At 41.2% G+C, this 27,870-nt stretch overlaps 1 protein-coding gene across 1 annotated transcript; it reads left to right on the top strand.

Annotated features, from left to right (window-relative positions):
* Positions 1-418: 418 nt before the first annotated feature.
* LOC110173170 (ATP-binding cassette sub-family C member 4-like) lies at positions 419-26,685 on the top strand. The gene is given in 32 exon segments (XM_020939155.2): positions 419-518; positions 709-819; positions 1,181-1,301; positions 1,370-1,585; positions 1,665-1,754; positions 1,827-1,935; positions 1,938-1,989; positions 2,071-2,196; positions 2,265-2,514; positions 2,733-2,840; positions 2,949-3,038; positions 3,107-3,298; positions 3,423-3,517; positions 3,594-3,680; positions 3,895-3,991; positions 4,968-5,198; positions 5,341-5,472; positions 5,559-5,596; positions 5,872-5,966; positions 6,358-6,504; positions 11,599-11,678; positions 17,070-17,220; positions 17,902-18,021; positions 18,106-18,216; positions 18,291-18,391; positions 18,459-18,650; positions 19,811-19,966; positions 22,362-22,451; positions 22,907-23,079; positions 23,392-23,497; positions 24,539-24,673; positions 26,592-26,685. Coding segments are annotated over 32 exon segments (3,957 nt in total). The 5' UTR covers positions 419-444; the 3' UTR covers positions 26,673-26,685.
* Positions 26,686-27,870: the final 1,185 nt, after the last annotated feature.

Genomic DNA, 27,870 nt, shown 5'->3' with positions numbered 1-27,870 from the left:
GTTTCTGGTGGTGCTCGAAAAACCATTGTTTTGATAAATAAAATAATACATTTCTGACAGATATTATTTTGTCTTTTACTATGATTATTATTGTGGTGGTGGTGATGATGATGATGATGTTGATTTTTATATATTTTTATCCCTCCAATGAGAGATCTTGTTCTTGCTATGTATATTAATAAATGACAATAATAAGCCTGTCTCGGTGTTGGGATTGCAAGACATGTTTCCTGAGATACCAGGGGAAAGTGATCTTCACCATATGGCAGTGGGCGGGGCCATGCGGGCGCGCGCACCTGACCGCGTAGGTCATGGTTCTCGTGCGCTAATCCTGTAGCAGGTGCATGCGAGCGAAACTCTTAACGCGATCTCTATGTAACCTTTCAAGTTTTGTTTTAACTGCATATCATTTGCAGAGATAGGGTCACTTTCACTGCAAGGCGCATGGAGCCTCACCGAAAAGAGGCAAAGGATAATCCCCTAGCCACTGCTAATCTTCTCTCCAAGATTTTCTTCTGGTAAGAAACCTGCAGGCCAGTAACAGCCGGCTTTGACGTTCAATGAATGGATCTGACTAGTGTCTGACATTTAGAGTCACTTTAACTGACAGCAACAGGTAGTCTAGCCATCTCCGTTAGCATGGACTTTATTATAGTGTCATCTTGTGTGATAAAATGTTCTTAAGGTGATTTTTATTTTAAATTCCAGCTGGCTAAATCCACTATTCAAAGTTGGATATGGCAGAAAACTGGAAGAAGAGGATATGTATAAAGTGTTGCCAGAAGATGCCTCTGACAAACTTGGAGAGGAACTGCAGTGGTATTATATGTTTATCACATAAAGCATCCACACCGTGTTTAGTTAGCTGGTGCACTTTAACAGCGTGAAAATTCTGTTTAAATTGTGTGGCCAAGTTGTTATACAGGCCAGAGTTGTTTTTCTTCATTACCCCTGCACATGACACCCATGACACTCATTCTGCCTATATATAGAAAGGAGTCTGACTTAAACCTCGGGAAAGGTCAACACCATCCCACTTATTGTAAATTCTGATAGCTGTTTCCTGACATTTGTTTGTTTTTCCACAAACTATTCTAAAATTATAATTTTCTTATTATTTGATAGTGATGGGGTTGAGTGTGATTAATTGCGCCAGACAAAACATTTTTCTTGTTTCTAGGTACTGGAATCTAGAAGTCAAACAGGCAGTTAAAGACCTTCGCTCACCTAATTTTGGAAAAGTGCTAGTCCGTTGCTTTTGGAAATCCTACTCACTCATTGGAATCTACAAATGTATAGAGGTATCATGCACACTAGTTATAGTAATTCTGATCAAGACTTCACTTAAGTTTTGCTATTGTCTTTCAAGGAAATCATCCGTGTAACTCAAGCAGTGCTTCTTGGAAAGTTGATTGAATACTTTGAAAGAGATAATGCATCAGACATTAATGAAGCCTATAGTTATGCTGCAGGCATCTCTATGTCAACCATGGGTGTTACTGTATTTAATCATCTGTACTTTTATCATGCCCAAAGAGCAGGCATGAAGATCCGTGTGGCTGTATGTCACATGGTCTATCGCAAGGTCAGCCCATATACAACAAAAACTTTGTAACCACAGGTTCAAGGATTTGTTTATCTAATTTTTTTTTTTTTTTTTTCAGGCCCTATGCCTCAATAGTGCAGCTTTAGCTAAAACTACCACTGGACAAATAGTGAATCTATTATCCAATGATGTCAACAAGTTTGATGAGGTCTTTTTCAATCATATCTTAATTGAAATAATTATATCAAGTTACATAAGCATTTGCTTTTTTTGTTTATAGGTAACCCTTTTTCTTCATTTTTTGTGGATTGGGCCAGTACATGCTCTAGCTGTTATCATATTGCTTTTAAATGCTATTGGTCCTTCATGTCTGTCTGGAATGGCTATATTTTAATGTTGATGTCAGCTCAGTCTATGTTTGGACGTTTGTTCTCTAGATTCAGGTATGATGTTTTGTCAAAACTGTTGTAATTTCTTGCAACTACTTTTATTTTAGTTTTTTTATACTTCTCTTGATCTTGCAGAGCTGAAACTGCAATTCTTACTGATGACAGAATACGCACTATGAATGAAGTCATCTCTGGTATTCGTGTTATAAAAATGTATGGCTGGGAGAGGCCTTTTGCCGATCTTGTGGATGAAGTCAGAAGGTACAGTAGGCCAGTTTATTTAGTTGTACCTCACTGAATATTTGATAATGTGCTTTCGAAATCTACAGATTAGAAATCTCCAAGATCATGAAAAGCTCTTATCTGCGTGGCCTGAACATGGCGTCGTTCTTTGTGGCCAGTAAGATCATGATCTTCGCCACTGTCTGCATGTACGTGCTGATGGGGAACCAGCTGTCTGCCAGTCGAGTCTTTCTGACCATGGCACTGTACGGCACAGTCAGGATCACCGTCACACTGTTTTTCCCCTGTGCTATTGAGAAGCTTTCAGAGTCTCTCGTCAGCATTAGAAGGATTCAGGTATATCTTAAACATATAACTACATAACTATTAATAACTACAGCACCATACAAACATTTCAATCTCAGTTCTGATACAAAGGAATAGGCTTGATACTCAAAACTGATTTAGACATCACATAGTCAATGTAATTTCCACCACAAAATCCATAATTTAATGTGGTCCTGTATTAATATCTACTTTATAATAAACTACAGATTTCTGTATGTTTCATGTAGGGTTTCCTCTTGCTTGATGAAGTTTGTCCTCAGTCTCCCAGTGTTACTCTGACAGAAAAGGGTGACTGCATAGTCAAAGTCCAGGATTTAACCTGTTACTGGGACCAAGTAAGTTTACTGGACATTTACGGAGCTGTGCACAGAATGTCTCTATTTTTAAACATTTATGTTTTCATTGACTGGGATTCAGTAACATAAACTGTCTGTATCTTTCAGATTCTAGAATCTCCAACTATTAATAATGTGACTTTTACTGTGAAGTCTGGACAGCTCTTGGTAGTTATTGGACCTGTTGGTGCTGGAAAGGTTAGCTATGGTTCCATGATATTACAACATTTAATATAATGGATAAAGCATGAGCTTTATTTTTTCAGTCCTCCCTTCTCAGCGCCATCCTCGGAGAGCTGACTCAGAACAGTGGCTTGATCAAGGTCAGAGGAGACCTGAGCTACACCTCTCAGCTACCCTGGATAATCCCTGGTACAATTCGCAGCAACATCGTCTTTGGCAAAGAGTTCGACTCCCAGAAGTATAATAGAATTGTGAGAGCGTGCGCCCTTAAGAGAGTGAGAACCCCTGCACCCTGCCGCACATTGTACAGTCCCTGCATCCCACCTGTTACATGTACAATACTAGTGAGCCCAGTGTCAGTGTCAATGACTTTTGAGTGTTGCATTGGGCCCTGTTAAGGACATGGACCTAATGGCGGCTGGGGATTTGACCATCGTTGGAGACCGCGGGACTAACCTCAGCGGAGGGCAGAAGGCCAGGGTCAGCTTAGCCAGGTCTGCTCCAAATGTCAGGCTTAGTAAATACTTTTTATTGTGCCATGTTTTTTATATAGTTGTGTCTTTTTCTTAGAGCAGTTTACCAGGATGCAGATATCTACTTACTTGATGACCCACTGAGCGCTGTGGATGCTGAGGTTGGAAGACACCTTTTTGAGGAGTAAGTATTTATTTTTCATATAAATTTTTAGGTTATATACTGTAGATACAAATCACTGTTTTATAATTACATTATTTTAATTTTGTAATTGTAATTGTAATTTTGAATGATAATTTTATCATTCATACTATATACTTTTGACTTTGGTTTGATTTTTTACCTGTGAGTTATTTTGATCAAATTTATATTTTAGTTTCAATATATATTTTTTTAGGTGCATCTGTGGTCTTTTAAAAAAGAAGCCCCGCATTCTGGTCACTCACCAGCTGCAGTATCTGAAGGCAGCTGATCAAATTGTCGTCTTAAAAGAGGTGGGCTGCATCATTACGTTTTTAGCACTTGAATTATCAAACAATCAAATATGATCAATTACTGAACTAGATATTTTTATACTGCATAGATCATAGAGTGTCTGTCCCTGGATGTGTTTTCAGTGTTAATTACTTAAAGCTTCTTAAAGCATGTTTATGTGGTACTGAGTAATTCTCCATTCAATATTTCCTCTTGCTTCACTTGAAAGACTTAGAATATTAAGCATTCATCTGAGGCAGATGGCAAAGTCAGGATAATTTTATTCAGTGAGTGTGCATTCCAGAGATGATACACTTGACAAGAGAAAAAAGTATCAAAACAAAACCATGTTTCTTCATGCTGTTCTTACAGGGCTATACCTACAGGGGAACCTTTGATCCTTGCTATGAAAAAGCTCATATTGTGGTAGACCCTTGAAATTGTATGAGTGTTTTCAAATGTCATACTTGTCATTTTAACTTGTATATGCATGCCACTTTTGAAGGTGCTATATTACGCTAAATTGACTCTTGTGAGTTTTAAGACATGTTAAAATGCTGTTACCTCCTCAAAAACATGCCCAGAGTTGTGTTTTGTTTAATTCACACATGCGTGATTAATCTTTGATTATTTGGCTATCTGCATTCTCAAAGCTCAAAATGCTCTTTTCCACCTTGTGATGTCAAGAAGCGGTAGTTTTCAAGTCAACAGCTACCTTTTACCTTTTGTTTAGTAGAGATTTTTACAGGGCTGAAATTCTCCAGATGATTCTAGTTAAGGTGCAGGAGCACTTCCTTTATTACCACATGACATCACAAGGTGGAACAGAGTGTTTTCTTTTGCAGAGAAGCTCAACCTAAATATGCTGGATTTATGTTAAACGTGTGAATGAAACAAAACCCAACTGCAGGTATGTTTTTGGTGAGGAAACAACATTATAACATAGATCAAAAAATAGCGTAATATGGGCCTTTTGATGTGATGATGATTATACAGGGTCACATGGTGGCAAATGGAACTTTTAGTGAACTGCAACACAGCGGTGTGGACTTCACCTCTTTGCTGAAGGATCAAGAGGACCCTGGGGACGAAATGCAGACCATTACGCCTAGCTCCGGAATGGCCTCTTGCTACTCACACACTCCTTCCAACCTGTCCACCTCCTCCATGTCCTCCCTCTCCTCTTCCCAGTATTCTTTAATGGATGGCACACAGTTGCAAGCAATGGTGGGTAACTTCAAGTTATTAGTTTTGAGTTTTTTTTCTGCCACTAGAGGGTGTAACATACCTAATTTTGCCCTCTCATTCATAGCAATCTAGTGGAAAGTGTTGCTGGATGACTGCAGTTGACTCTAGTATCTGTCTATAGGTAATGCAACCAATTCAGGAGGAAAGCCGCTCAGAGGGAGATGTCGGCCTTCGTCTTTATGTAAAATATTTCAAAGCAGGAGCCAGCTACATGATCCTTTTGGTTCTCATCTTACTCAATGCTTTGGCTCAGGTGAGTTAGATTTTTTTTATTGTGAAATGCACACTTAATAGTCCTGTTATTCCAAGTAATAATTTTAATTTTGTATCTTTTGTTAGACAACCTTTGTTCTGCAGGACTGGTGGCTGGCTTGCTGGTGAGACTTGTTTTTCTTAAACCTTGTGAAAACACAGATGCTTAAAAAAGGTTGAGAAAGCCAAAATGACATTTACCCTGACTGGAAATGGTTGATGATTTAATAGACAGCGATTGAACCATTTTTCTTGCCATTATCCAGCTCCTGTTGAATGTGACCTTGTGTTTCAGGGAGAAGCAGTGTGTTTTGTGTAGTGCCTCCAGGAGGCATCTTTCTTTCTTTGTTGTGTTTATTTGTCCTTGTGGATTTTTGGTTCTTTTGTGGCTGACTTGCAGGGCCTCTGAACAGAAGCACAACAATGTGACAGAGCACCTCAATGGCAGCCTCCCCCGGCAGCTGGACCTTGACCTGTACCTAGGTGTTTACGCAGGTGAAGCTGCTCAACACACATGGCTTTTTGTGTACTGTTAAGGCTGTGAATACAGCAGCCATTCAACGAACAGATCCACAGTTCTTTGGCTGCGGCCCAAGGCCTTCAAGGCCCACTGTTTGTAGCGGGCCTCAGCTGTACTGAGAGATAGCAGCGCCTGTCTTGTTTTCTACTGCTGTACTGCTCTTGATTGTCTCCCTGTGACTTTCTGGTTTGTCACTCCTTTAAGATGTGCTTTCAGAGAGATAGATCAGGTTTCAAGACAAAAGTGAAAAGAATTAGTGTCACATTTTCTTTGAACATATAATATATGGTACATATGACATGCCCTGTAAGTGCATTATTGACCTTGAAACTGCTACAATATTAATGTCTTCTGTTCTATTTCCAGGTTTAACAGTTACCTCTGTCCTCTTTGGCTTCCTTCGCTGCTTGGTCCTCTTTAATGTCATGGTGTGTTCTGCCCAGACCCTGCACAACAACATGTTTCAAGCCATTTTGCGGGCTCCAGTTCACTTCTTTGACATCAATCCTATTGGTAAGTACTACATAGTCAATTACTATAATATTTAGTTCTCAAAAGTGAAAATCATCATGGAAACAGTTGCTGATGCAGAATACATTGCCACCAGTAGAGGGCAGACTGTTACCTATGTGTGTGTGCATGCCATTGCTTCAGTACACATATATAAATGTAGGAATTATTGTTTTGGATTAATTATAAATAATGTTATTATGGAACAGCAGCTTTTTTCTTTCATAGGGTAACTTACCCTACCTCACCTTCTCTTATAGTGTATGTGTTAATGTGTTTGGATTTGAGCTACTGTTATCTTATGAGTGTTCATTGGAACAAAAACACAAACGATTCCATTGAGTGATTCTGTTTGCTCTTGATCTTTGAGGGAGTAGTGTTTGAATGAAAGCAATGTAAATATGCACTGTTTTCTCTTGTGCACTGTATCAGAAACCTCTGATTATGTCATTAGTCTTGTAGGTTGGCCATAGTTCGATGGGGGACCAGATGGACATGATATTAAAAATAAACAACCACTCACTCCGCCTGTCTGCTTTTACTTCATATTCAAATATACAAAGAAGCTTTATCAAAATCTGCTTCTGTCGTTTGAAATTTCAGCATATATGTATTATTGGTGGGGGGAAAAAAGTATGTACCGTAAGTCAATACAGTATGTCAAATATCAAGTGGCCCACTTTGATAAGTTGAATTTTCCTGAGCATTGTTCACCTGTCAACAGATAATTACTCAGTCTAATCTCCTCAGTGCGACATGCGTGCGTACAACACAATCAGCTCGGGTGGGAATTCTTAACAAGAAGGAAACTAGTATCTGCATAATGAGTCACAAACATGGCTAACACTCGTTTAAATATGGTTTAAGGGTGTTGAGGAGCTGTGCTTTCCACTTACATTATGGGTGTAGCGGCAAAGAGCTGCACAGGTGCTAATAGCAGGCTTTTGTTTTTGCTGTTGCATATCAGGCAACTTCAGACCTTATCTGGGTGTGCCTTACAGGATAATCTTTGACCAAGATGAGAACAAACACTTTGGATGATGTGATAATCTCTTAAACAGTGCAGCAGCAAAGGAGAGGCTGAGCTGATATTATTATGTGAATTGAATGCCACTATCAGTATGGCTTGTGTGACCAGTCCAGTCTTAGAGTCAGCAGCTTTAAAGACAGCTTTAAGTCTGTTTAGTCTGTACTTCAATGCTCACTTTGGTTCACTCGAGACCTTTCTTTATACTTTTATTTATTTTTTATTTAACTTTTTTTTTTTAACCAGGAGGTCCCATTGAGATTCAGAATCTCTTTTTTCAAGAGAGACCTGGCCAAGGTAGCAGCCAACACAGTCAGTACAAAACATACAATCACAAAATATCACATTATAAAAAAATATCTGAAGGAAAAACATACGCATGTCTACCACACTTTTAAAAATTGTCTCTAACTTATCAAGTGACACCAAAGATTCCCGTGTAAAATCTTTCTGTAAATAATTCCATGACCATGGAGGTGCGTAGGAAAAGGCAGATTTTCAGAGACACATCGAGGCACAGAAGTAACTGGGAAGACACTTATCAGTCACATTCTCTTCAGTTACATTCTCTTTTCATTATTTGCATTACTGCTCTTATGTTACAGTAGTTGTTTTACTCACAATATATACATTTGCTTTAAGATTTAAAAGATTTATTTGTCCAGGGCCATTTTTGTTGCATTTTTAATTGTGTCTATATATTTTGTAACTTATTTGTAAAAAATTGCCAGATTTTTTTATTCAAGTCCTCACAATTTCTCCACAAATAAAGTTTTTCTTATCTTAAACCATTGAAAGTAAATTTGACTTGACAAGTTGCATGTAATTTTATCATTAAATCATCTTGTGCATAAAATTTATAAGAAAAAAAAAAGTATAGTAGATCTTTCAACCTTTTGGTCACTATCTGTACCTTACTACTATTATGTTCCAAAAATTTGATTAATGCATTCTGCTATTGTTTCCTTTATGTAACCTCACTGGGAGTTACATTGGCGTATTTTTATTAGATGCCTGTATGTCTTATAGGATTTGACAACTGTTTACACGTGTAGGTGATAGGTTTGTTGCTTCTGAACAGCTCAGTCTGTTTGATAGCTGTCCTCGGAGTTAAAGGTTACCATTTCAAGCGTCACTGCACAAAGGTCTTATTTGTTATCCTATGAATGTGGTGTGTAACAATAGCGTACAGCGTTGGTGAATTGTGATTGATGGCAAAGGCTTTGTAGCTGTGGCAGTATCACATAGTCAGTTAACTTGTATGCTTTGTTAATACTTCCATGTCCGGTGTGGTTTTGATTAAAGCTTTTTGTTGTAGCATACCATATTAAAAGAAAGAATATTTATTTGATAGATTAATAGTCAAATGTGTTGTGCAATTTAAGCAATACGTGTGGCTTGATTACAGCTGTTAATTTAAATGTGATCCAGTTAGAGCAGCACAGACAGCAGCACGGTGAGCTGATGTTGATCCCTGTAATTTAGTGTCATTGAGTGGGCTAATCCCCTCTGAGACTGCAGGCCAGGGCTCCAGCTCATCAGCACAGCCTGCACCGCTCACACAGTGCTTCTTTCACAACGGGACAGTGCACCGTCCGACCACTGGCTTCGTCTACAAACATTGGATCTTATGTTGTCCGTGATGTGAGGTCCTAATTGTGTGGATGGAGGAGATGTTTTGAACGTCTGTATTCCAGGTGTGCGCTGCCAGAGTGGGAGAGGGGAAGAGTAGTAGTGCAGAGAGGATGATGATATCGAAGTGTGTAAATTGAATGTGGAGATGGAGCCGTGTGTGTGTGCAGTGCGGCTGATAGGGCTCCCCCTCACTCTGCACTTCCACTATTTAATTGCATGAAAGGGAAGGAGAGGAGATTGCAGGAGCCTAGCGGTGTGAGCGGAGAGAATGGATTTAGAATGTATTAGTATTGGCAGCAAGGCGCCGGCGGTGGGAGGCTGCCCCAGGCCCCTGGGCCCTTCATGGAAGTGCAGGTGAGCTGTGCCATCTCCCGCCTTGGCAGGCCTTTTCTGCCTATTTCTTCATTATCAGACGAGCGTCAGTGAAAGAGTCCTCCAATTGCAGCGGGCCCACACATGGCGCTGTGCTCAGTCCTCTGCTTATCTTGATGTTTACAGGGAACAGCGATTAGCCACACGCCCTTCTCCAGCCGATCCCCACTGTTCTACTTTTTAAGTGTGATTGGGGGCCATGCTCACCTATCAGTACCTTAGCAGTCACCTTAGTTGGGGGCACCTGGCACTTGATATTTTCTAAGTCTAAGAAAGTGGTGCAAATCTCCCCTGGAGTCTTAAACCATGAGAAATTGTTTGATACTAATGTTGCTGATATCCTGAAATGTCTATACCCTTTTGGACACAATAGGTGATATTGTTGACAACCACCCATAGAGATTGAAGCCATTGTCCCATGCCGTTCTTACCTCATAGGCATTTCCATGCTGTCTTTGTGTAACTGCATCACTGTAATGTATCCTCCCTGTAGTCTGTGTGGGACGCACAAGGGTCCCTACTTCATTCACTCTAAAGTCTGTCAACTGAGCCGCTGTCAAACAGCTGATAACTGATGGTTGTTGTGTGCTCCAACACCCTCCAACCACAGAATGATGTAATTCAAAGAAACCTAGCCTTTTCTTATTGACATTGTTAGTGTGACATGCATGAATCTGGGTCATCTGTGGCTTAGACAGTAAAATTACATAAAATATTACTGGATCTTCTGCAAACAGTTTGTCAAGTGCTGCTGGTAGACATAAACACAGAGATAGAGGCCTAGTGAAGAAGCAGCTCTACCTCCGCTTGAACCCTCCCCTCAGGATGTCTGTATGCTAAAGGGGCACTCAGTGTGAATAAGATTAGTCTGCCTCCAAGTGTACAACATGCTTACGCCACTTGACTTTGAATCAGTGCTGATTTGGAGCATTGCTGGGTTGTTGTTGGGAATAATGCTCTGGCAGGGTTTATGCAATGGCTGTTATGGGGAGCCCGGCCTCGTCTGTATGCATGTTTTTAGGCGGGAGTGGCATTTTGGATAAAGCTGTAAGCTGCTTACGGCCGTGGAGAGAGGTGATTACAGGGACGACTGCGAGGCCGCAAGGCAACTTTTAGGTCAGGGGTGCCCATGTTTCACTGTACTATACAAACACATTCTGTGCCAAATCACTCCACAAGTTCTGTCTTGGTTTCATCAATTATATTCTAAGAATATATTAAACTGTGTAAAGAATCATGTATTATTTTCATTATTGTATAGGTTGTGGTCATTAGCCGGTACCACAGAACCGTTTGGTAATCTTATCATTGACAAAATTGTCAGAAAAAACAACTTATCCTGACAGTTTTACACTCTTTTCCAAGTAAAAGAAAAGAGTTCCTTCTCCGCAGGTGGTTTTTGTATGTTTTACGGAGTTAGTAGGCTTCCTTAAGGGAAGATGATGGAAAAAGCCTCTCTGTCCCCTTTGCCTTAAAGTAGAGATAGAGAGAGGATTGGCTATCACTGTCCCTGCTGTAAAAGCAGCTTGAGTGTAATCTGTTGTGCTTTGGCAAAGAATTAAGGGAGAAATTTTAGACAAAAAAGGCGGCCACAACACCTGCAGAGCACCAGACAAAATAATGAACACCTGAGCAGATTGGAAGCAACTCAATTAACGTTACTGACACTGCCATTCAGAGCACGGAGGCAGGTACACCGCTCTGCTTCCCCTTTGTTTCAAAACAAAAGGTGCACTCACTTATTCAGCCAAGACTAGGGCAGTCTTTATGAAATAACAAGGCATTGTTTAATCTAGATAGCCCTGTTTCCCCTGTGATATTGTGGCAGCCCAGATCTAATTCAAGACATGGGTAACAGTTGCTCAATAACACAAAAAGACTGGAGGAAATTAAAACAAAATATTGTTTTATGAATGATTGTTTCTCTTAAACTGACTGATTACTTTGTGTAAATTGTGTTATGTGTAGTCAGCTAGGTGAACTCATGTATAATGCATTTTCTCAAACACACAAATGGCCATTTTTGCACATGGTTATTTCTTGTGTTTCCCTTTGTTTCTTAGGACGGATTCTCAACAGGTTTTCAAAGGACATTGGCTACCTGGATTCTGTGCTCCCATGGACGTATGTGGACTTTATCCAGGTGAGTCTCACCTCAGCAGGTTTGGTGGCTGGTGCTGCAGCATGGGGAGGCCATTTCATGCCTGGCTAAACCTGCTTTGTGGTCCGGGTCTCCTAATCTGGAAACAATTACTGTAGGATTACCCAGCAGCGCGGCCCAGCGCCCGCACAGATTTAATAAAAGTGTGCACATAGGCTGAGGGCGTGGCTCCTTCAGAGTGACACAACACAAGCGGCATCTTCAGAGAATGTGGAGGGAACTGAGCAAGTGATTGGGAGCACAGAGGAAATAAAGGACACAGAATGATGAGGAAAACAGTGGGGAGGCGGGGAGGGCACGACAAGGATGATGCTTTGAGTGGCAAAGAGAAGGAGCAAAGGCAGCAGGCGTGTGCTGTGTTTACAGGAGTGAAGCTGGAGGTGTGGTCAGAGGCAGCGGACAGGTCATTCGGAACAGATTCAGAGCTGGACTCCAGAGCAGAGCCACTTCTGCTCAAACAGCCTCAGACCCACGACTGTTCCACTGTCAAACGGCCTCATAGCCATGGGCCACCCTGATGCAGAACCAGCTTATGTTACCAAGTGCCACCCTGCCACCCTGACAGCCATCTCCCACGAAAGCCTGCGGTGATGAGCCAGCTCATGCACCTATAGTGCAGCAAAGAAGGGAATGTTCACTGCACAATTCGAGGTAGAGGAGCAGGCGTGGCTCCTTGGTTTGGGCCAAAGAATAGAACAAAAGAGCTCTGAAAATGAATCCCCCTTCCACAATGCCTGAGTGATGTTTGTGGCAGATACCCATCTCACAGTAGACAAAAGCCATCTTAAATGCTGAAAGCACAAAAGATCATACTCACAAAAGCTTTTTGTCTGCTATAGTTCCCCTCATTTTGATAATAAGGTGAATAATGGCGGCAGTAAAATAATAACTTTGTAGAAGGTCTGTAGGTCTGGCTCAAAGCAGTGAAAGTAGACTAGGTCATGACTGAAGGCACTTAAGCCATACATCTCTCTCTAATGTTACACTGGCCTGATGGTCACAAGTTTTGAACTGTCTCAGGGGTTCTTTTTTGTGTTTTTTGTGGAGCTACCAAAAGTTACTATTATTTATTCAAGCTCATCAGAGTGTCATGATTTTTGAGACTTCATTTTTGTTTTGAGCTTTGAGCTTTGAGGGTGCACAGAATGGCCTCTAATACTCTCAGGAAAGACTAAGATTCCAGCTCTTTGTAGCAAAGTGTTAACTGAAAGCTCCTGATCCTTTCTATTGTTGCTCTATCGTCAAAGAACATTTCCCCGAAGTCATTGTTTAAATGGTTGCTGGGGAGGGATGAAATTAAACTTATAAACAATGCTCTAAAAGGTTAATCATTGGAAGAGACCACATCTTTTTGGTAGGATTTTCTTACAAGCCTGCTTCTTTTTGGTAAAGTGAGTACTTTTCAGCCCCTCACTCTGCACTGCCTCTATAGCTGGTAACAAGGGGATTCCCTCCAGCTGGGAGAGCCCAGTTACACCCCACTACCAATTTTTTAAACAGGCCCCATTTAGCAGTAATTTAGTATATTGGGGAAAGACTCTCTTTAAACTTTATGGTCATGGGACAAAGACAGAAATGTCAATTAAAAACACCTCAGGCATTGAAGACTGTCAGCTATTGTGTGGACTTGACCTTTAAATCCTGGGTTGCCTCTATTTTCACAGAGGGGGCAGAAGAGGAGGGCAAGACAATGAGGGGTGAATACAAGGCTTTTTCACTGGAGGATTTGTGTGAAGGCTCTTGACCAAGTCACACCACTAACTGTGGGGTCCCAAGCTGCATTCCACGGTCTTCTTAAAAATACATAAATTCATTTTGTCAGCATAACAACAGCTGATACTTATATCAAACTTTTTTGTTGTAAAATGAAATGATTGTTGTAAAAAATTCACAATAGATCATTATATACTGTTAAAAGCATAATTATCTCTAAGAGTGTTAAATTAGTCTAAAGAGCAACCTCAGCAGCGGAGGACCAAAGGTGCACACAGACACCAAGGCAAAGATGCCTATTGTCCCAAAACACTGGCGGGTGGATCATTGTGAGTCTCTATATTGTGGCACATTGTGTGTTAGGCCTCTTTAGTGGCTTTGTGGGATATGAGAACTGCTGACGTAACTGTGAGTGCTGTAGGATGGGATTTCACTGGCTTTCTCTGGTTCTTTACCACAACGTGACAGAAGAAGGGAAGAATGCACTGGCTCCAGGCACTACACAGGTTACCATGAGAAACATTGGACAAGTTCTATTTCCAACATTTGTTTTATGACAACTAGTGAATTGAAAACGAATGGAATAGTATAATATATGGACTAAATAGTTAACACTATTAAAACATTTTTTTTCCATGTCTGCTTAATTGCAGCTCATAACTACTACATGGTGATTTGATGGTGATTATTGGCAGCTCAAAGCTTCTACTTTGTGCATGTGTGGTCCACCGCGGTGCTGTGGTCCAGCTCCTCAGCTGCTGTGAGTCACAGAGCCAGGCCTCTAAAAGCCTGTGAACTTACCCAACATAGTGTCTCAAGTCCTAAATCTCCCAATGTTGGTATGACGGAAATACGGGTAATTTGGATTCTTCTGAGTGACTTTTTTATTTGCGATTTGTTGTGTCTTTGAAATCCTTTTGTATTGTTTTGAACAGAGTGGGAGAAAACATGAATGAATTTGCCAGACACAGTGATTTATAGTAGCAAGAGAGAGTGAGAGAGAGCACATTTCAAAGCCTTTCTCTTATATCCAAAATGGGCCTGGAAATCAACAGCTTGACTGAACCCAAATAAGTGACTTCTTTTACCTTTTCACACAGCACAAAGGCCTAATCCTTGGACTACTTGAACCACCAATGTAGACAGCGCTGAGACCACCACAGTATGTGTCAGACCCTCCTCACACTCACAAAACACATTGACTGCAGCTTTATGAAGTGAAAATGCCTCATGTGAAGGAGGTGTCTACAGTCATTTCTCCTGAAGAAAGGCCTCCGCATCTGGGCATTTAATGCTAAAATAAAGCCCTTAGACAGAGGAGAAAGGATTGGGTCACTTGTATTGTCCCGGGGACCAAGTGGAACAGCCCTGTTTTGTTTCAGTACCACTGACCCTTGCAGCTTATTGTGGCAGTCTGTCATGGAAAGTGTGGAGTGAAAAAAATTCCAGCAGTGACAGAGGACCTTCTTTAGGATTTTTCTCTACCAGGTTTTCCCCTCATTTCCCGTTTTGTTTGCACTGTTTTCCCATGGGCCAATATCGCACGCTGTCAGTAAATAAAGGGAGGATGAAAAAAGCTTTCTGACTCCTCTTGTCCTCAGGGATGTTTAAGGCATGTGTTTATTTTCTGCCGCCAAACAACAGCCGTTATCACTGCTCAACACTAATATTGTAATTAACTTCAATTTTCAACATTTACTTGGACATCAAAGGGCCGATAGAATCACTTAGGAAATAAAGCAATTAGGGTGAGCCGAGATCTGAATGGTCTTTGGACACAGCGGAGCGTCCATTTGCTTTACCCACTGAATCACGTGCGCGCGCTAGCTTTCTTTTCCAGCTAAAGAGCAATTAAGGCTAATTCTTTATTTAAACTGTTTGTATACAAAGCCTTTCATCCTTTTCTCCCCTCCTCTGTGCGGTGGGATGTGGCTCTGGGAGGTTTCTGTTTCCTGCGAGGCTGGGCTGCAGATATGAACCCAGACTGAGCTGATCTGTTATCAGAGCAGTGTGTGTAGTGTGGGTGGGGGTCACGGTGCTCCCGATGTGGACACGATAAAGCAGTAGACCACGCCAACGGGTCACATCAAACAGAGGCCTTGGCGACAGCTGGCCCCCGGGAGCAGCACCACTATCTAATGGATCCTGTTCTTCTTCTGTCCCCTCACATGACCCCAGCGTCAGATAAGCCTGTCTTTAATACAATATGGGCATTTAGTAACTTCTAATTGACCCCAAAGGCAAAAGTGATTGAGTGTCACTGAAGATCAATACAAACCAATAGAAATGAACATAGGTGAGGTGATACGATTGTACTGTTTTTCAGCCCTTCCATCTTCTGAAAAAAACGAACGTAAAAGTAAAAAAGCAAAACAAAATTCACAAAAATATATTAAGAAAATATATCCAATTGTTTCTTGTTTTTTTTCTCAGAAGAAAGCAGGATATCATGGAGTAAATGTTTATGCTAGCATCTCACTTTGCAGTCTGGTAGCCTTCCATCAAAGCCCAGATTGAAACTTATGTACTGTGAAATTCTCAGGATCAGTTGTGCTCAGTAGCCTCCACTCACAGTTTGATTGTGTGGGCTCCACTTCAGCAATAGTTAGAGTAGTAATACCCTCTTATCTGAACAGCAAATGGATTTGAGTGGCTTTTGATCACAAAACTACACTGAAAGTGATCATGCTTAAATGTTTGCCTAAGTGGCAGATAACATCCGTAATTAAGGTGCTAAATTAAATTTACATCTCTTCGGGCAAGTCACAGACCACTCAAGGTAACAGTAAGATCCTAATCTCTAGGTGTTAGAATTCATCTTTTCGGATGTGTCTAATTTCAGGGTGTGAGGTTTCAGTTTTATCAGTTAGTGATAGGATATGACACTTTCAGCTGTGGAGAACTGGTCCGGCGCTCATTTTTATTCAGGAAAATGCCACTTGAAGATACTTCTTTTTTGTTGTAGTAATTGATGCTCAGACATTTTACATGTTTAACCTCTTTGTGTTTAAATATTAAATATGTAATAGCTGTGTTTCTGAAGATAGGTAACAAACTCAACTTTGTTTACGATATTACATATATTGTTATAGTTTTGCAGTGGTGTGTCATGAACATTGTATAAAAAAGGATCACCAATCAGGATGTCCTACCTCAATCTGTCAGAGAATAACAGTGTGAAGAGCCCCTCTGGTCTTCTGTTTTGACAGTGTCATGCTGTACCTGATGAGTCATGGTGTTGTTGAGGGCAGTGTGGTGTGAGTGTGATGTATCAGACATCCAGTGTGTGGTTCCCAGAGCCTCCAGTCACTGTGGCCAGGTCTGTTTGCCGGCTCTTGTGCCAGCCGGGCTTATGGGCCAGAAGTGTTGAAGGGGAAGCCCAGGGGAGCCGCGGATATGAGCTGCAGTGGCCAAGTGGTAAATTCTCACCTGCTCCTAAGTGAGAATTAGAGCTGTGATGGTTTTCCTTTCACACTGTGAATCACATAACCTCAGTACCATAACCTGCTGTTACCTGACTGTGTGGCCCTGACCCACTCACAAAATGCCACTCAAAGGTCTCTCTTCTACTTCCCACAACACATCCCTTGCAAACAGCAAGTATTGTTCATTACTTGTATTTGATTTTATTGTTTTTGTTTGTTTTTTTACTCTGACCAGATTCTGCTCCAGGTTGTTGGAGTAGTTGCTGTAGCTGGTGCCATCATACCTTGGATTCTTCTGCCAGTGCTTCCTCTTCTTGCTGTTTTCCTGTTTCTGCGCTGCTACTTCCTGCAGACCTCTAGGGATATCAAGCGCTTGGAATCTACCAGTAATTTCTTTTTCCTTTTGGGTAGGAGTCTGGGCATGTTCATTTGTTGTATAAGACAAAAGCAGACCACAGGAATGCTAATAGACCATTGAAGAATGCCATGGTCATTAGCATAAAGGCTAAAGGTGGCAGCAGTCTATGGCTCGGCCACACGCAGTTTTCTCGAGAGACTGGAGTTCATGACATCACTTACAATGGGAGAAAAGCCAAGCAGCCATGACCAGGCCAGAGCCCACTGCATTTATTTTATCTGAGACCATGAGCTGAAATGGCCATTGACCAACAGTTTCTATCAGAGAACAACGTTCTATTTGAATGCTCACAGGAAACATTGGGGTTTTTATTTTCCTTTTTATTTCAAGAACAAATAGAAACAAAAGGCTACTCAAATTTACCCTTTACAAAATGAGTATAAGGATTTGCCCAATTGAATTCAAATTTGAATGACTACATAGCACTGAAGCGTGTTGCAAGTAAATGTATTAAGCTGGAAATCTTAAAAAAACAAAACAAAACCTGTTAATAACATTTTGAATTCTTTCATTTTGAATATCTTCCTGTATGTTTAGTTTTACCAGCTGACCTGCTTCTATCATATCCTAACTAATGTTCCTTTAATGCAAATATTGCACATACTTGTTTATATAATAAAATACTGTTGTCTTAATGTGTGTTTTCCAGCTCGGAGCCCTGTTTTTTCTCATCTTTCTTCATCCCTTCAAGGCTTAATTACAATCCGTGCCATTAAAGCCCAACACAATTTTCAGCAAATGTTTGATGACTACCAGGATCTTCACTCAGGTTTGACACTTAATGTTTTTGCCGCTCTTTGTTATGTTTTGTTTATCAGTATTTGAGTTGGATGTTTTTGTGTTGTTTTGACAGAGGCCTGGTTCCTTTTCCTTGCTACCTCTCGTTGGTTTGCAATTCGTCTTGAAGGCATTTGTTCCACTTTTGTCACCATTACGGCTTTTGGTTGCATTTACCTCAGAGAAGGTAGTATTTTTGCTTATAAATAATTTTAACATGAGATTTTTTTTCCCTGTTGAAATACAGCTCTGATTTTATAGAGTTGGATGCTGGTGCTGTGGGTCTCGCATTATCTTATGCTCTCACCCTCACTGGCATGTTTCAGTGGGGGGTGCGACAAAGTGCAGAGATTGAGAATATGGTGAGAAGTAGTTATAGCAATATTTGGAACATACTTTACAATGACAATTTCAAATATTCCTCCATAGATGACTTCAGTTGAGAGGGTGGTCGAGTATGCCAAGTTGGAGAGTGAAGCATCATGGGAAACTGACACACAGCCTCCATGTGACTGGCCCAAGACAGGCTCCATCACATTTGACGAAGTAAACTTCTCGTATAGCCCCAGCAAGCCCTTAGTCCTGAAGAATCTGAACATCACATTTTCATCAAGAGAGAAGGTTTGTATTTTCATTTTAATTGTGTGTGTGCAGCCATCCACAAACCATGCTCCACTCAGAATGCTGTGATTGTATAGCCACTATTTGGTTCTTTCTATGTGGCATTATTCCCAAATCAATTATTAAAAGGACACCATATTGTGCGTCTGAAGCTTCGGGACTATAGCATTTGTGATTCATGGAATACATATCATGTAATTAAGACTGTTCAAGTGGATCCATTTGTCACTGTATTTGCATTTTGAGCTACCAAGTGAAAGCAACTGTATATTCTCTATAAGGAAGAGAGATAGTGGAGGGAGAGAGAGGCAGGCAAAGGGAGATGGTTGAGGATGATTGAAATTGTATTTAATGTGGGCGGGGGTGTATTTTGCATGGCTGTGGTCGGCCAGGGCGGCTGATTTTACAATGGTTGGGTTGATAAGTGCTGAGGCCTTGGCTCTGACAGCCCATGGGAGGGATCTCTGTAGCATGCTATTGAAGGTGTAAACCTTTGTGACTCCTGACTGTTCCCCTGACAACCTTCTCAAGGAAAACTCCAGCTCCTGTTGGACAGCTGTCATTCCTCACTACAGGCTGAGACAGTGCATGACTATGTAAAAAATACACATTTCAATGAGTTAAAGGTCCCATATTACTCAAGGCTTTAAGCCATGTTAGAATGTTGTTACCTCATTAAAAACATACCTGGAGTTGTGTTTTGTTTGATTCACACATATTTCATCTCCAAAGCTCAAAATGCTGTTACACTTTGTGATGACATGTAGTGGTAGTTTTCAAGTTAACAGCTGCCTTTTATCTTTTGTTTAGTAGAGATTGGCAATTCCAGAGATTAGAAAATAGTATAATATGGGCCCCTTAAGGACATTATATGAGACAAGCTCAAAATAATCCTATGTTAAGACTCAATATGTAAAACTTTGTTATCTGTATCATTGTAATACATGCTGGTTAAATCTACTGGTTAGGATACAATCACAAATGATTACACACATTTTTATTTGCACTTGTGAATAATTCAGAAATTACCATCGTGAAGTCAAAACACAAATTTTAACATGACTACTTGTACAAAATGTGTAAGGTTTATGCAGTTTTTATTGTCAGCACCTAATGTTTTACCTTTCACCAGGTTAAATTAGTCTGTCCTCTTTTCTCAGGTTGGCATTGTGGGTCGCACTGGTGCTGGGAAAAGCTCGCTGATCTCGGCCTTGTTCCGGCTGGCAGAACCCGAGGGAAGAATAATGATTGATGGTGTTGTGACTTCTGAGATCGGCTTGCACACTCTTCGCCAGAAAATGTCCATAATCCCACAGGTAGACATTCACAATCAATAGAGGAGGCCAAGTGGGATTAGAAAAATATCCACACTTACAGATATTTTATAGCATAAAGAAATACAGTTTTGGCTTGTAGCAACTTGGTATTCTTTACGGAGTGTATTTTGTATGTACCATTTAAATTCAGGAATAAAAAGCACCATCTTTCCTCTACTGTGTACTGCATGTAGCAAAGGGTTTATGGCACATCTAATGTATTATTAAACATAGTTTATATTATGATATCATCTGATAAGGTTACTTATTGGCTGTAAGAAGGTTAAAGGGCACTCTTTGACTTTCCAGTAGCTGCAGAAGTAAGAAAACTGGCACATGAACACTTGTAACACAAACCTCTTTGGTTTTGGTCTTTTTCTCCGCGTGGCTTTTAACAGCTAAAACAAGTGCGGAGAATTACAGGCGTCACTCAGGGGATTTCTGAAAGTGAGACAAACGGATGCCTTGAGACAGTTTAACTTTATTTCCGCTTGTTGAAACTGATACAGCATTAAGAAAATGCCAGCCTGCGGGTGAGTGTCAGTGGAGAGGAGGGAGGGGAGACTCCCACGGCCCGCGCTGTGAAGAGAGCAGCTCCCCGCTCCTGACAGAGGATTAGCCCTCTACCCCCCGAACATGGGAAAGCTGCTTAGAAGAAGTCTGCTCCATGTTAACAGTCCCCATGTACACTGTCACCTAGCCCAAACCTGGGTGCAGCCCAAAACAATTTCATTAATGCTGCATTTGAAAGCTTCCTGGCGTTGGTGCTACTTATGATAAAGTTTCCCTTCTTCATCCAAAGTAGTTTGAGATGGGTGTGATGCGTGTTTGATGTGATTTTGTGGAGCTCTTCCTAGAGGGCAGATGTAGGGAGTCAAAACTTTTTCTGCACGCCCAGTCGTATGTGACATATAGCACCTGGCATACTTATGATCTCTACTCCTACCACTTCTGAAGAGACGGGTTTGTCTGTGCCAAGGCTTTTGATGTAAAAAACTTACACAGAAAGACATGTCATGCATTTGCTCAAATCCATCTGAACCTTTTTACTCACTCACTAGATGTCATAGATAAATCGACTTTCAATATTTCATATACAGAATAATCATGATATGAAATGCTATTTCTAGTATACTATATATTACATGTGAGGAGTTTCATTATATTCCTGCTCAGATTTTATTATGATAAGCTTTTATTTGCATATGACATTAAAAAAGAATGTATTCCCTTTCTATTGAATTGATGTGAATGTATTAGTAAAAATGGGTTCTGTGGCAAACAGAGGGCTTAGAATTGGTGGAGCACATAATCGGCCCATGTGAAAGCTGTTCTTGAAAGCAGTTTTTCCAACCTCACAGTGAATCCCTCAATTAAAGTGTGTCACAAAACTTGCTTGAATTGGGACTTCAGTTGGCTAAATGACAAGGCCTTATTTTTGGTGACGGATTGGAAGTAAGGAGGCGGAACATTTTCTAAGCCATAGGCAGTTGGGATGGAAACTGTATATTCTGAAGTCGAATACAAATTGAGTAGTTATTATTCCAACCTGCATGTAGGTGTGAGAAGAGAGAAGAAAGGCATTTGCAGTAGTAGTTTGTGTATCAGAAATACTGGCACAGACCTGCCTTTAAAACCGCCTGACCTTTATAAGAGCAAAGATCTAGGCGTGGACTGTGAGCCCCATTCACACTATCAAATCTATAGCATTAATGCAGGACACTCACCCTTTTAGACCCATTGTGCACTTGTGTACTCTGGCTCAAGCTCTAATCGCACGGTTGCCAGGTGCACAGTTGCTATCTCGATTTGAGGTCAGATCCATATCTTGAGAGTAAGTAGGCTCAATTTATCACTTTGCCTGGAAAGCAACAAGAAATAATTGCCAGATAAGGTTGCCAAACATATTTTAACCAAACAACAATAATGTAAAGACAAAAATGAGAATGCATTCTACATTTGATATAGAGGTCAAATTAATACCTATTAGTTCTTCCCTCAGCACTACAATTAAAAGGGAGGTTGTTTGTCAGTGGAGCCATGATACAAGTGTGTGGCTTACCATAATTATTGTTGACATGATACAGAGGTGTCCTTTCATAACCTGTAATGGACTGATATTTTTTTTATAATGTAATAGGAGGACACATGCATTACAGTGCTCTGCCAGGGGCCAAGCTCTAGTTTTCTTAGTAAAAAGATCAACTTACTGAAGAATAGCTGGATGGTTCATTGAATTTAGCTCAATAGTTTAGCAGGTCTTTTGTGAACATCTTCCCCTCACACATAGCCTACCGGTGCTCTATAAAGCCTATCTTAACCCTTTCAGATGTCTTCCCCTTGTCATTATCTTAACTGGCCACGGCCTTCTCCTTCTATATCCATCTATCCCCAGGACCCAGTACTCTTCACAGGCACCATGAGGAAGAATCTGGACCCATTCAGCCAGCACACAGATGAGGACCTGTGGAATGCACTCCAAGAGGTACTAGCGTGGCTCTCAATGATTCCCCCTCAGCAACCCAGGGGGGATCCCTCTGTCCCCCGGTACAATGCTGCCATTCAGTCTCCCTGCTCGCCACAAGTCATGGGGGGAAATCCCATTAGAGCCATGGGGCCCAGCTAAATGTGCGGCTTGTAACTGGGAGCCATTGAAAGTGCTTGGGGAGATGTGTTTGGGCAGTCAGGCCAACCAGGATGAAGGCTCCCCCCACAGCGAAGGGCTTCAGCTCCTACTCCTGCCTCTGAATGGGTTTGGTGGCCTGGATTAAAGCTAGAGGCTGGCCACAAGAGAGCACTGGCCAAGGTCATCAGAAGACCTGGCCCTGCTTTGTGCCAGGCGGTTAATGGGTGTGTTTGGATGGCTCTTTAAAGACATCCCCACAGGAAGCCTTTATGTGGGTGTAATGAAGGGCTGGGGTCTGCTCTCCCTCTCTGCAGGTGCAGATGAAGGTGGTGGTGGAGGAGCTGCCCAGTAAACTAGAGACGCTCCTGAGTGAGGCCGGAGCAAACTTCAGTGTGGGCCAGAGGCAGCTCGTGTGCCTGGCCCGGGCCATTCTCCGGAAGAACCGCATCCTCATCATTGACGAGGCCACGGCTAATGTGGACCCAAGGTTAGGGTTGAGCAAACACTGTTCATCAGTGAAAGTATGCTTTTTTAATCCCATTTTATCGCAGCAGAATTATTCCCTGTAAAAGACCAAATAAACTGTGTTAACTATTGTTATTTTGTACACAAATAAAAGGGGTTCATTTCTAACTTTTCAGTCACAAAGTAAGTTGACCTGAAGCTGCAGTGTTTTGTGCTCCTTGTGCACATACTGTGTCCCTGATGAGCTTTTGTTGCGCTCAGTGAAATCCCTGCCCAAGGGCCCATAGGAAGAGTGCATTTTGTGCTTAGGTGTTGTGTTCCCTGTTCCTTTTAGAACCGACAGCCTCATCCAGCAGACGATCCGGGACAAGTTTCAAGACTGTACAGTGCTCACTATAGCTCACAGGCTCCACACTATTATTGACTGTGACAGAATACTGGTAAGTAAGAACACAGTATATTTCCATTGTCCAACACATTACACTGTGTTATGACCAAAAATACCCCAAATAATGAAAGAGTTCTTCACAGAGTTTCATTCACTTTTGTCATATTGAAACAGCTGGGCTGATTTCTTCCTCACAGCACTCACCCCGCGCTCAGACCGTGTGATCTTTGGCCTGTCCTGCTACTACCCGCAGAGGTGCCAATTGATGCCATTCGTAGCAACATTTGTCAAGTGTCTAGAGCACAGAGCATGACCTAGAGGCTGTCCAGACTGATGAGAAAGGTTGGATAAGTAACAGCAGGATCAGTTCACACTCACACTTGTGCTAAACAGCCCTAAACTGCTGTGTACCTTAGGCATTCCGAACTCCCATATGAAGTCCAGTACTAAATTGATTAAACATAGCACATTTTAATTAAGAAAGTTTCCCTAAACCTAATTCAAACAAGTTATTTCATTTTTACTAATATTCCTATGACTGCAGTTTCCAGAAGCTACCCTTTCAGAACATACACTTGAAGCTTAGCTATTTACAAACTACTTGTTATAGCTCTAAGGAGATCAACTGTTAAAATTTGTCTCTGAAATAATTGCAGGCTTCCCCCTCCTTCTTTAACTGACCCTACTCTTTGTGCGGCTTACATGGCACAAGACGATAACACGATGATGGTAATTTACTGGAGTCCCTTAAAGGTGTGATTGTTGGATTTGACTGAGGACCACCCTTGAGCTGCTGAAATGCAGAATAAATACCTGGATATATGGGGGAGCTAGAGTCTGTCAGCGTCAGCACACTTTGACTTTCACTGCATCTCGCCGGGTGCATTCACCGTCTATAGCCCTGTCGCTTGGAGATAGCCTAGTGTTTGCTGTCCCTGTGACTCATGTAAAATGGAGGGGTCTTTAGCCCATTCATCTGGCTCTGTCTGCGTGCATGGCTCAGCAGAGAAACAGCTGAAATGTTAGTTTTCCCTTAACTAAAGTATACAGACTGCCACACGCACACACACCCTGCATTGTTCTGTGATTGTAGGTTCTAGACGCCGGGCGAATCCAGGAGTATGACGAGCCCCATGTGCTGCTACAGAACCACCATAGCCTGCTTTACCAAATGGTGCAACAGACCGGCAGAGCTCAGGCCGCCGCCCTGCTCCACACAGCCGAACAGGTAACCATGGAGCTCAACAGTGAACGCCCACCCCATGTACTTCGGGAACTAAATTTCCCATTCATTTTTCATATAGACTTTTGAAAAAAAAAAAAAAAAAGTGCAAAAGCTTGATCGGGGATAATCAGCTAGTAGCTAGGGCAGTAGCTCAGTTGGTAAAGTTGGTGAAGGTTGGCAGTTCGAATCCTGCTCTTGACATAAAACACCACTGGTTGAGCGGTCAGACCCACAGGTTGGCAGTGTGATTTCAGCTCCCACAGATGAATATTGTTATTTTGTCCTTGGGCAAGACACTTAACCCACCTTGCCCCCAGTGTCTGTGTGAATGGGTGAGTGGTTCCTTGTTGTAAAGCGCTTTGAGTGCCTTGAAGGTGGAAAAGTGCTATAGAATAATGCGCTATAAAAACATTTATCATCTAATTAGCTTTCTTAAAATCTGTTTCTGAAACTTTATAAACCACAGAGTTATTGAAACATTTCACAGAACCTTGTATTTTAAACTACCTTCTTGGATTTAAAATGACTGCATTATGGACATTAGTTAGCACGTAGCTGCACTCTTAATATTTGAATTTTTTGAAAATTTCTATTAAAAAATTTATAGAAATTTTTCTTCTGAAACCTGAGAAGGCTGTCACTGTTGCGCTTCATAGCATTAGCATAGCACTGCAAAGCCACACCCTCCCAGTTAGCCCTGTCGCTAAATAGAGTCCAGCAAAAGCACCCTAATCCCACACTCTCCCTCTAACTGTAGACTTCTGCTCCAAAATAATAAGCACGCATAGCCCTGACAATGCAATGCCACTTGATTACCATTTTAATTCAAAAGTGCCCACTCGAAGCGAAACACCATAACATTAATTTCAACTGAAGAAATAGTCCCTTTGTAGATTTCACATTTTCCGATGCTATCAGAGAAAAAACTCGCCATATAATCTTGCCTTTTCATAATGTAATTTTCAGATCATTTGAGAGATGATTCTAGAAAAGCAGCTTTCTTTGCACTGTATCTATTTGGGAATATTGGGTTTAACTTCATCGCGATTTGGGATAAACTTTCTATGGGGATTACTGTAATAGAGAATGTCCATATTTTCTTCCCGCTGCGAAATTCATTTGTGATGTATTTCCCCCTCAGACACTGGCCAGATAAGAGTTGGCTATTCATTGTTCAATTCCATTTTATGTGCATCTGTCTGGGACTACAGATACCATATAGCAACTTCAAACAGGTCTTTGTGAAATAAGAAAAAGTAGGCATCATTTCATTTTCTCTCTGTCCCCGCTCACAAATTTATCAGTGGAACTCTATCTTCTTCTGCCCAAGGAGTGGAATGAGTAAAATACTGATTTGAAAGACTCACTGGTATTATTTGCTGGCGTCTTCCACAGCACACTGGTGGATTGGTAGTGACATTGTTCAAGCCCTATTCTCTCTTTATTGTAGGGGGCTCACCTCCGATCAGATTACACCAGCATCCATAACTGTCTAGCACCACTTATTAAAGACTGAGACAGCCCGCATGTTGTGTGTCAAGTTTCTATAGTTGTCAGTCAAGGTTTAAATACATTCAATAATCTGATAGCGGGCTGCAGTGAAAGAAAAGCCCTGAGTAGACGCTGCTATATCTCAACCTGTTTTCCTCCATTCTGCAAAACTTTCTCTTGTTGTATTATTCTCAACAACATGTCATTCTCGTCGCTTGTAAGAGAAAATTAAGTCAAGCTCCGATGTGTATTTAGCACAGTTGTTTATAAGGTCGAATAAGCCACTTTCGCATGCTTCAGTGACTGGCAAATCCCTTCTCTCCGGTTTCAAATCAGATCTGACATACTAAATCACACCTTTTTTAGATGGCGGCGTAGATTGGGCTGCTGGTGTTGTGTGTGACTCTGCTCTCCCTTGATGCGCTTTCAGGTTTACATGAACAAAAAGCGAGGAGCAACAGAGGAGAGCAGCGCCGGGGACGTTTATGTCATCTTTGAGACGGCTCTTTGACACTGAAGAGAGGCACTGTGGCCCTGTCTGACCAAATCCTGTAGTAGATATTAGACTGGCTTGTGTGTTACATGAAGTACGTTTACATGAAAGAATAGACTAGATGTATTGCCTGAGACTGATTATAATTGAAGTTTTGCATACAAATATATTCTTGTTCTTCTTTTTTCTAATGAACTGATCTAATTTCTTGGGATTGACAAAACATGTATCTGGGTTTCAAGTTATGCAAAATTAGGATTGTTGCCTTGGATGAAGTCACGTGACTTGGTGCACTATGTAACTTTTCTAATGGAAGGTCCAGCACCAGCTTGCTTTTTGGAAAGGTTGCTGAATTACCTGGAAGGTTCCCCTATGAATTTAAACTCATCTCCATGTAGAGAAGCAGGTGGCACTAATAGGTCAAGTTACAGGTCAGATCTGTGGAGAGGCATACCCGTTCACAGTACAAATGCATGTTTTCAAACTTTTTAATCAATAAAAAACACCTGTATTAGAAAAAAATGCAAGATATAAAGTTTAATCTCCATGGTTCCAGACCTTCCACAAGTAAAAGTGCACCTTTGACTTCTTAAAATTAGAAATCAAATTTGTTAAAGTTAATTTGTGGTGACATAATGTGACAAATTTGAATCAATTTAAGAGCATAGTCCAAATCTGCATGTAAACGTACTTGTGGGCCTATTGCAGTTTTGCAGTGTCTAAGTCTCTGTGGTGCTAAGTGTGTGATGTAGATTAGAAGTGAATGTCTTTGAAAATGTGCCTTTATTGAGAGCATGCCACTACACTGTTGTTTACTGATCTTATATGTCTGTGTGTTTAGACATCAGTAATAGCCTCTCTCAGTCTCTGGTGCTCCAAGGTTTGCTATAGGGCGTAATGTTTGTGATGTTTTCATTTGGAGAATCATTGGACTAGATACAGAGAGGAAGCCAATGCTGCTCCGTCTGCCTTAATCAGAGTATTGATTGTGGTTGGAACTGCACTGTTTTTATTGGATGGGTTTGCTGGTTTGTTGTAGTTTTATGTCTACTTCAGCTCCAAAGCATAATGAATGTAGAATTTCCAAGCAAGTATAGGTGACTCAATGAAGCATTAAACCACAGGGCTGGCTTATTTTATTTTTAATTATTTTTGAGTTCCAGGTGGACTTTCTAAATGAACATATGCTGTCATATTTTAACATGTAATAGTTTCA

The sequence above is a fragment of the Boleophthalmus pectinirostris genome, unplaced genomic scaffold, assembly GCF_026225935.1.
Source record: "Boleophthalmus pectinirostris isolate CB_2022bp ecotype Guang Dong unplaced genomic scaffold, ASM2622593v1 HiC_scaffold_1, whole genome shotgun sequence".
NCBI lineage: Eukaryota > Metazoa > Chordata > Actinopteri > Gobiiformes > Gobiidae > Boleophthalmus > Boleophthalmus pectinirostris.
This window is presented reverse-complemented; position numbering and strand designations above follow the sequence as displayed.